This window comes from Heterocephalus glaber, unplaced genomic scaffold (genome assembly GCF_053883595.1).
Source record: "Heterocephalus glaber isolate CG9 unplaced genomic scaffold, H.glaber_assembly_v1.0 deba00001472, whole genome shotgun sequence".
NCBI classification, from domain to species: Eukaryota; Metazoa; Chordata; class Mammalia; order Rodentia; family Bathyergidae; genus Heterocephalus; species Heterocephalus glaber.
Genome location: NW_028258315.1, coordinates 10,376,497 through 10,386,084, shown reverse-complemented (window position 1 = coordinate 10,386,084; position 9,588 = coordinate 10,376,497). Strand labels below are relative to the sequence as shown.

The window sequence follows — 9,588 nt, the reverse complement described above, 5'->3', positions numbered from 1 at the left end:
TATTGTGCCTTACTGACAAGAAGCTAATAAAGTGAAGTAAAACCTGCCAGTATCCAGCCAATGTGACCAGTGTAGAGGCCAAAGTGATTCAAACCCTGGGTTTAAAAGATTTTTTTTCAGTACTATGGACTGAACCCAGGGCTTTCGTACTGAGCTACATACCGTCTTTTTAACTTATTTATATTTTGAGACAGGGTCTCACTAAGTCCCTAAGTTGCTGAGGCTGGGATCCTGGCATGCACCACCATACTGAGCTTGGTTCCACATTTGGAGATGAACTAGTAAAGCCAAAAAAACAAAAACAAAAACAAACACAAAAAACACTTTTTTGTGTTTGTTTTGTTTTGCCACACAGTCCTTATCTTGAAAAATGAGGGCCGAGGATTTAGCTCAGTAGTTCCACCGCCTGCCTCGCAAGCACAAGGTCCCAAGTTCGATCCCCGGTACCAAAAAAAAGAAAAAAAGAAAAAAAAGAAAAAGAAAAGAAAAATGAACCCTCACAGAGCATTTTTAAAACAAGCTACCAGGAAACATCTAATAAAATAATAATCTTTCTTTGTTCTTATTCAAAATAAGTAACTCCTAAATATAACATTAACAAAATACTTCCACATTACTAATTTGTCCGGCTATCCACATCTCATTCTATGTTCCAGGCAGGTCTGGCAAAGAAGACACCAAAGAAAATGTTTTTTGTAGTAAACTTTATTTTCATTATACCATTTAACATAATTCCAAAGTAGGTCTGTGCTCTAAGATGAGCAAAAGAACACACATCCCAAGTCTCGCCAAGAGAATTTTTTCACACTGTTCTGAGCAAGGCATGAAGCCCTGGGGACCCCAATGTTGACTCCTAACTTTTTACCTCTTGTGGTTTTAACTACTGATCCAGAAAGAAGAGATAACATCACTAGAGAAGAACCGACCATGTGGGCATCACTAAGCTCTTTTCTTACACATTCACCACCTCTGAAGGGTTGTGATGGCAAAGACCAATGTTTTTACCCATCAACTTCAGAGTTTTTTGTTTTAAGTAAAACGCTGAAGTATGTAAATATGTTGCATTTCTTTAATACATTTAAAAAGTGGAAGTCTGGAGATTTTTAATTCTTCATGAGTTCCAGCCGGGATGTGACTACTGTGCACGTGGTCTATTCAACACATTAATTCCAATTTTAGCAACCATCAGCAAACTGTTCAAAGGAAACACAAACAGGAGACATCAGGAAAAGGACACGGCCGGTGACCTTCTGAAGCGATTAGGGGTCCGCAGGCCCCTCACAACTGCATGGCAGGGAGGCACTGGGGCAGAGCGCTCGGAAGCACACATGTCCCCTGGCAGCACCACAGAAAAGACAGGCCGGGGGACCCTGTACGGGCGTCTCGGGGGCACGTGGGTGTCCCTAACCCGGCTGCCAATGACTTGAAGAGAAGAGGAAGCTGAAGGCGAGAGAAGCTGAGGCTTCCAGGTCACAGAGTTAATTAAAAGGAGATCTCTAGCCTTCCAATTTACTTTTTATTTTTCAAATTTTAAATTTCGTGGTACTGTGGATTGAACCCAGACACTCACACAAAGCGAACCCCACGTCTTTTTATTTTTCATCTGATTTGTTTTTTATGGTACTCAGGATTGAACTCAGGGCCTTCACACAGCTACAAACCCCGCCATTTTTTTTTGGTACTGGGAATCGAACTCGGGACCTTGTGCTTGTGAGGCAGGTGGCAGAACCACTGAGCTAAATCCCCGGCTCCTGCCAATTTTTTTTGAGACAAAGTCTCACTAAATTTCTCAGGCTGGGCTTGAACTTGTAATCTTCCTGCATCAGCTTTCTGAGTAGATGGGATTACAGGCAGGCACCACCACACCTGGCCCAGTTCACTGCTCTTGATCTTGGTATAAAGGATTATGATCAACAATGTAACTATGACCAAAGATGGGTATATAACTTTTTCCTGAAACAGATTTTTTTAAATTTCCCTACCTTTGGGATGTCCTGAATTATACCCCAGGATGACTAAATTTGAAATAATTAGCTTTGAGTTTTATCATCAAAGGTGATTAGAAAACAAGATTCAATCAAAATTGTCTTCTAGCAAATTTTCAGTAATAAAGTTCCATAGAGCTAAGAAATATGGTCACAGCTTTGCCCTGAGGCTCCATCCACTGTGGGAAGGGGGCTGGGAAGGAGGCAGGACCCACCAGAGAGCAAATCGGAGGACAAAACCATTTCCCCAGTGAATATTCAAGCCATTCTGACAATAAATCAACTCCTGTTTTTTTGTTTTTTGGGGGGTTTTTTGTACCGGGGATTGAACTCAGGACCTTGCGCTTGCAAGTCAGGCGGTGGGAACCACTGAGCTAAATCCCCGGCTCTCAGCTCCTGTTTTTGTGGCCTTTCCAACTTGTGTATAAACTAAATAATCTGAGTTGATGTCTAGGATCAGGTATAGTGAAACAAGTACTGTACGTTTTTTACTGTATTGGGTATCTTGGGAAAGAAACCGAACTCTTATCCTGGTAAATAAGAGCAACAGAATCCAAAGTACCTGGCACCTGCAATTAAACCTGCAGGCATGAATTTTCCAGAGCGGTAGAATCTCATTCCCATAATGGTAGCCAAGGTCCCAGATGTAGCTGACAAAAAGAGAAAGATCAAAAGTCATTACCTCTTATATGCAAGGGACCAGAAGTGAGAAAGCCCCACTGCCCTTTCAAGGCCCAGACTCCCCCATCCTTCCTCCTCCTTCCTCCTGCAGGGAGAGCTTCCTGGCTGTCCACATCCTAGTCTAGGTACAAACACTGGCCAAATAAGGTCCCCCCAACCTGGCCCAGCCTGCCTTCTTGGCCTCCTCTCTCACCCCTCTTCTGCAAAACCCACAGTTCAGCCATCAGTGTCTCAGTTTTTCCCCAAATGCTTCAGGATTGGCTTACAGACAATAATGCTTCTCCCCTGACATGCTTTTCCTGGTGGATATCCATTAAAACACCTACTGCATGCTAACACTGCTCTCCGTGCTGGAAAATACAACTATACTGGGCCGGGGATTTAGCTCAGTGGTTTCACCGCCTGCTGCGCAAGCGCAAGGGCCCAAGTTCAATCCCTGGTACCAAAAAAAAAAAAAAAGGAAAAAAAAAGAAAATACAACTATACTCAAAAACAGGCTCTAGCCTTTTAGAGTGTTTCAAGTTTGATAGGGTAAACTTGTCTTTAAACAGTATAATTTGTGCTATAGCTGGGTGATCTATCTACTCAGGAGATCATGCAAGGATTAGCTGAAGAAGTAAAGATTGACTCATTAGCAAAAATCAGAGAAGTCAATGAGCTGAAGGAGGGAAGCACATTCTAAGCAGAGGAAACAGTTTATGCAAAGGCCCTGTGGCGAGGAGCACACACTCAAGGAACTAAAAGCCAGGGTGACACAGACATCGGGATATGACTCATGTGGAAGAGGGGGCAGACCACACAGAGCCCTGAAAGCTGTATTAGGGACTGTGGTCTTCCTCCTGAGAGCAGTAAGAAGCTGTTCGAGACTATGAAGCTCAGGAATATGTGAACAGAACTGCATTCTGAGTATATAATTCTAGCTGTGCCATGGAGAACAAACAGCAAAGGACACAGAAGGCAGGAAGGGAAACCAAGTAAGAAACTCAGGCATGCAGGCAAGAGGGAGGGAGAACTGGAACTTGGAGAGTGGCCGTGGAAATGGACAAGGGGACGACTTAGAGTATGTGCTGGAGGTAGTGCCGGCAAGAGCTGCTGCTGAATGTCACGGAGACACTAGAAGAGCAATCAAGACCTGAATGGAAGGAGAGAAGACCAGATGTGTGGGGCCACGGGTCAGGTCTGGGCAGATGCCCTGAGGCATCAAAAGACCTCAACCAGGCAGCTGCACACACGAGACCACACACTGGAGGAGACAGGCATCTCTGAATCACTTGTGCATTGCAGGTAATTTAAGGAATGGCCTTCAATTACAATGCCAAGTGACAGAGTGTAAAGGAGACAGAGAGCCTGGTCTTAAGTTCAATATTTACTTGTAAGAAAGGAAGATTGATTAAAAAAAAAAAAGGATGAGAAGACAAAAAGGAAAACCAGGAATGATTGGTCAACTATGCTGAGCACAGCCTACAAACCAACCATGTAAAACAAGGACTACACACTGTACTCTAATTCGGTACAAAGACAGGTCACCAGCAGCCTCAGGGAGTGGCACTCCTGTGGACAAAAGGGACAGAGTGGAGGGAAGTGGGCCAATCATGTGTGAGGGGGGAGAAAGGAAGATGGAGGTGAGTAGGTTTTTAGAGAAATTTCCGAAAGGGAAAGAAAAGGCAAACAACTCAAGGAGGAAGTGGGTTGCAAGAGCTCCTTTGCTTTGTAAATGGGTGAGAGATGAACACGCGGCACCACTGGGAGGGATCCACCCAAAAGAGGGCACAAATAGAAGACGAGATCCTCGATAGTGTGAAGTCCCGAGAAGGTGGGACACAACAGAGCAAAGCCAGGTGGCGGAGGCCCTGGGAGGGAAGGGACGCGGGACAAGGAAGGGACCGGGGATGAATCTTCGCCTGGGGCTGCTGGTTCTTCAGGGAGCTCAGCATGAGGACATTTGCTGAGACTGGAGAAGGGACAGGCTGCAGGGAAGAGTGGTCTGCGGGTCATGCATAAGGAAGCTTCGAGGCAGAGCCAAGGGCTGGGCCTGACCTCCTCCGGCCACTGCTGGGCCCTCTCCCCCTCTGTGGTCTGGGACACACTTGTCCCCACTCCTGCTTGTCTTAGGGCCAGAGCTGCATGTGTTCTCACCCTGTGGGTGCAAAGACACACTAAGGCACCCACACTCCTGGTGCTGTGTGACGCACGGGTGGAGCCCAACAAAAGTGCGTCGAAAGCCACCCTGATCAGAAGCAATCTTCCCATCCACTTTCCTGCAGCCCCAAGTCCCGTCTTTATCAGGTCTGACTTCCCCAGTTGGGCTGAAAGCTCCCCGAAGCAAGGCCTGTGTCTTCCACAACTAGCTGCTAAAGAGAAGAGCGATTTCCCAAAGGGAGAAAGCAATCCGAATGCAAAGCTCACACAGTGCGTGTTATTTTAGTAACGCCTAGGCAGACATCTGCAGTGCCTAAGCCCAGTGGCTGCAGCTAACAGACACACATTTGCCTGTACGAGTCCAAACTAATCTTACTGGGGAGATGTAAATATTCACGAGGTATGAAAACCCTCCCACATTCTATACATAAACGATGAACAGAAACCAGACCCACTCCCCACTGGGAGTTCCCTTGGGCAGAAGTAGTCAATACTGTTTTGGGTTCCACGTTAGCCACATCCCCCCAGAGCAGGGTCTTCTGGTAGAGCGGATTAGGATTACAGAGCCGCCTTTCAGAGACAGGAAGCAAACATACCTAGGAAAACCCAAATGTTCCTGGGGTCCTGAGACAGCTGGTAAGCACCCAGGCCTGCCAAACTCCCGAAGAAGAGCCCAGCGGCCAGGCTGGGCACACTACCTAAAGGGAAGCAAACACATGCACTTGCGTTATTTCCAACACTTGGCTCACTTACCAACTCCACCCGAGTGCCCTTCCCTGCAGAGGAAACTGGCAAAGGGAACTTCACAGTTTATAACCGAGGCGCTCTCAAGCAGGAAAATGTTTTGGGAGTTTGCTGATCTCACCAGGAAGGCAAGGTCTTACCACTTCGCTTTCTAACAGGTAGGGCACTTCCATTCCAAGCAGAAAAGGAGAGTTTCCCTCCTTGGGAGGAACTGTGGGCAGGGCTTTTCCTTAACAAGTCCTGATCAACTCAGCAAGGGTGGAAGTGTGGACAGGAGGACCCCAAGCATATTACAAAAGGAGTCGGAAACAGTGTCAGTTAAAAAAAATCAGGACAATAAGTGCTTCGGGGCGTGTGTGTGTGTGTGTGTGTGTGTGTGTGTGTGTGTGTGTGTGTAGTCAGGGAAGAGGGCTGAAACAAGTACATTCACTGATGCCCCTCCTACCTCTCTTAATGAAGAGCTTCCATAGTAGATTAAATGCCTAGGGAACACAAGGCCCTGGGTTCCATCCCCAGCACGAATTAATCAAAATAAAACAAAGAAAGAAAGGGAGAGAGAAAGAGAAAAAAAGAAAGAAAATGGGCCAGGGATGTAGCTCAGTGGCACCACACCTGCCTTACAAGTGCAAGGTCCTGAGTTCGATCCCCTGTACCAAAAAAAAAAAGAAAGGAAATAGAAAAAGACAACTAGAGGTTTGCTCCTCCTTCAGAAGCTCAGAGATGGCGCCTAGGGGGTCAAGGCTGATGGATGGCAGTCGATGATAATAAAAGTCTACTACCATGCCTGCCTAAATGCAGATAAAGGGGCAGACCCAGGCAGCCTGGCTCAGCTCAGCCTGATAACCAGAAGGCAGCGGGGGGCCGGCAGGAGTCAGGGGGCTCACAGGGCAGGCACACTTGACCAAACAACAGTGCTCTTCCGGGGACCTTGGCATTCATTTGTTGCTGTCACTGCAACAATGACAGATTTTTGAAGTTTGTATTCTTGTGTGTGCATGTGTGTTTCTGTGTGTGATACTAGGGATGGAACCCAGGCTTTGACACGGAGCTACAGCCTTACCCTCTATATTTTCAAACAGGGTACTGCTAAGTAGCTAAGTTTCCCAGGCTGAGCTCTAACTTGCAAACCTCCAGCCTCAGTCTCCAAGAATGCTGGGATTACAGGCAGACATCATCTAGCCTGGCTATAAACAAAGATTTTTAAGAGGCCAAGTAGCTACATAAAAACCCTTACCTGCTTTTACATAGCCAATGATCCCACCAGTAGCAACCAGTGCTGCATAGCCAAAGCCAAAATAATGTAAAGGCACTCTGAAACGCAAGAGGGAGAAAACAGCACCAACGATGTTTTAAAAACAAGCCATATACTCACTGGATGGACTTTAAAATAAGGCCCACGGAGGGGCCCGGGATTTAGCTCAGTGGTTCCGCCGCCTGCTTCGCAAGCACAAGGTCCCAAGTTCAATCCCCGGTACCCCCCCCCCAAAAAAATAAGGCCCACGGAGGTTGGAATTCTTGCCAGATCACCCAATCAGTCAGTGGCAGAGCGGGGACTCAAATCCAGGTCTTTGGCCTCATGCCCAGAGATCCTCCCACACCTCACGCTGTCCCCAGAATCCCACGCTTAGGGCTCTTTCCCGAGGGGACAGGAATTCTGGCTTTAGGCGCTCCAGGCTATTCCGTGTCCATTTACCGTACACTTACAGTGGGCCAGTGTTCTTCTGCATCGTTCTGTGTGCAGGCAGGAGACCACACCAGGGCTGCACCTGCAGAGAGGACGATCAGAGGCCGTTACTAGCACGCTCTCCAGCAATCACAAGTGCGCCTAATCTCAGGCTCCAGCCCGCGGTGGGAAAAGAAATGGACTCCTAGGCGGCACAACCCCCCAAAGCCTCAGGCTCCTCCACTGTACCGTGAAGATAAGCTAGGGGCCGTTGTGAGCATTCAGAAAGGTGCCTGGGACACAGTAAAAGGTGGACAGATACCCAGCCTGTTTTCCTAGCAAGAGTCCTTACAGAGGCCTACGGGAAAGTAAGATCCACTGAGCCGGCTGGCCGGGAACCGGGTTAACCCTTCCACCACCTAACCAGGTCATCGCCACATCAGGGAGCAAATACTCCGGACCTCGGGAGGGTGGGAGGGCGCGCGGGTGATTTTTATTTCTGCCCCAGGAATCAAACTACTTCAACACTCAACGTTTGCAAAATGTTACCAACTTGCCCCGACCCACAGCTCCGCAGCTCTCGGTAGACTGCGGGCGAGGAGGAGCAGACACCCGGAAGCCCGAGTCGGCGCCCTTAGGAAAGTAGCAGCCCTCCTCGTAAGGACGGGCTCGGCGTCCAGGGCCACGCAGCGCCCACCGCCTTCGGCTGCCCTGGAGAGAGGCGCAGGCCTCAGGGCCGAGGATTCGACGCCAGTCCAGCACCCAACTCCAAATTTTTAAGGAAATGGACCCTAAAGCCCTCAGGAACCGGACCAGTGCCGGGCTGCACCGGTCGGCGTTTGCCAGAGCTCGGGCTTCCGCGAGGTCCCACTTATGTGAAGGGAAATGCACGACTAGAAAAGCAGCGCGACGCGGCCTAAACCCTTCTTGCCTGGAGAGGGAGACGAAAAGCAGGCAGTCGTGGAACCTCCCCTCTACTTCCCAGAAGTCAGACTCGGTATAAAGGAACAAACCCAGCTTCCCGAGGAGCTCTCGCGAAAGAGCGCGTACAGCGGGCGACGCATGGACCGACGTCCGGGTCTAGGTCTGGGCCCGCGCAGCGAGGTCTCGGCGTCCCGGGGCGGGGCTTGGGGAGGGCCTTGAAGTCAGGTGCCCCGAGCTCCGGGGGGGATGGGCGTGGTTAGGGCGGGGCCTCTGGCGACGACTCGCGGATAGGCCCAGCACCTATGGGCGGGTGCGACGGAGGCGGGACCGGTATCCTTCCGGAGCAGACTCTGTGTCCCCGGGGCCAGGTGGAACTTGGGGATGAAATTGGGGTTGAAAGTTAAGGGCAGTGGCCAAAAGCCAGGAACCCAGAGTTGGACTCCGAAGTTGCTCGAAGCCAGAGCGTCTGGGCAGGTCGGAGGTGCAGGCGGGAGAAAGCGTCTGCGGCTGGGTTCTGAGGCTACGTCAGTGGACATGCAGGCTTCCTGGTGTGAGGCAGATGGGGACCCTGGAGGGTGAGTGGCACCCTAGCCCGGACCTGTTGCGTGCTCCCAGCAGGACTTGCGGGGAATAAGGTGCACAGGAGAGAAAATAAGGCTCGCTTGGTTGTTGGTATTTTAGGAAATGAGGCTCCTGGAAGCATCTCAGAGGTGAGTTAGTTTCCAGCTTCCTCTGTGGGACCCAAGTCCAGAGTGACATTGCCTCTGCCGCAGACCGGCTCTGCATCTCCTGCACGACCACTTATTTAGTTCTACACCAAAGTTTGGCGTCACCCCTAACTTCCTCTCTCTTTTTTTTATCCCCTACATCCATCCATCAAGTATCCACATAGATGCGTCTCATAGTCTTCAGTGAATAAAGCTAATTGCAGCACATACTTACTCTAAAAGAAAAACTTCCTGCTTCCAGAAGCCGCTATCTTTCAGATAGCATAACTGAAGCCCAGGTTTGCTGTAGCTGAATCTAACCAGCCAACGCTGATCAAGACTGGGAACTTGAAACCATCCCAGAATACCAGACCCCCACCAGTTTAATGGAAGTTTCTTCAATAATGAACAATGGAATTTGTTTTAAACAGCTGGAAATGGATTTGGAGGTTCAGTCCTCTCTAGTCTGGTTCAAGCTTCGAATGTTAGTTGTATCCAAATCACCATGACCCATCACCCACCTACCCTTTAAAGAAACTAAACCTTAGAAAATGAAATTATCTGTGTCACCAGCTAGCACAGGCCCTTGCTTCAATGATAATGTAAATTAAAACAGGCATTCAGCTCAAATTCACAGGAAAAAGCTTTAATTGAAAATTAAGAGCCAGGTGTGGTGGCTCACGCCTGTAATTGCAGCACTTGGGAGGCTGAGGCAGGAGGATTGGCGTGAGTTCAAAGGCAGGCT

General features: G+C 48.9%; 1 protein-coding gene across 1 annotated transcript; it reads right to left on the bottom strand.

Moving 5' to 3' along the window:
* Positions 1-687: 687 nt before the first annotated feature.
* On the bottom strand, positions 688-8,382 carry LOC101700400 (transmembrane protein 14C). Its single transcript, XM_004847700.4, has 6 exons — positions 8,226-8,382; positions 7,254-7,315; positions 6,784-6,860; positions 5,402-5,503; positions 2,548-2,635; positions 688-1,193 (listed from the first exon to the last, which is right to left on the bottom strand). Exons 1-6 carry the CDS (start codon positions 8,274-8,276, stop codon positions 1,136-1,138), a joined length of 438 nt encoding a protein of 145 aa, XP_004847757.1. The 5' UTR covers positions 8,277-8,382; the 3' UTR covers positions 688-1,135.
* Between the last annotated feature and the right edge of the window lie 1,206 nt (positions 8,383-9,588).

Coding starts and splice junctions, on each gene's coding strand:
- LOC101700400 (XM_004847700.4), bottom strand. CDS start 8,276: ATGCGTCGCCCGCTGTACGCGCTCTTTCGCGAGAGCTCCTCGGGAAGC. Junction 7,316..8,225: donor AGAGCTCCTCGGGAAGCTGG/GTTTGTTCCTTT, acceptor TCCTCTCTGCAG/GTGCAGCCCTGGTGTGGTCT. Junction 1,194..2,547: donor GGTTTAATTGCAGGTGCCAG/GTACTTTGGATT, acceptor TCCTTTGAACAG/TTTGCTGATGGTTGCTAAAA.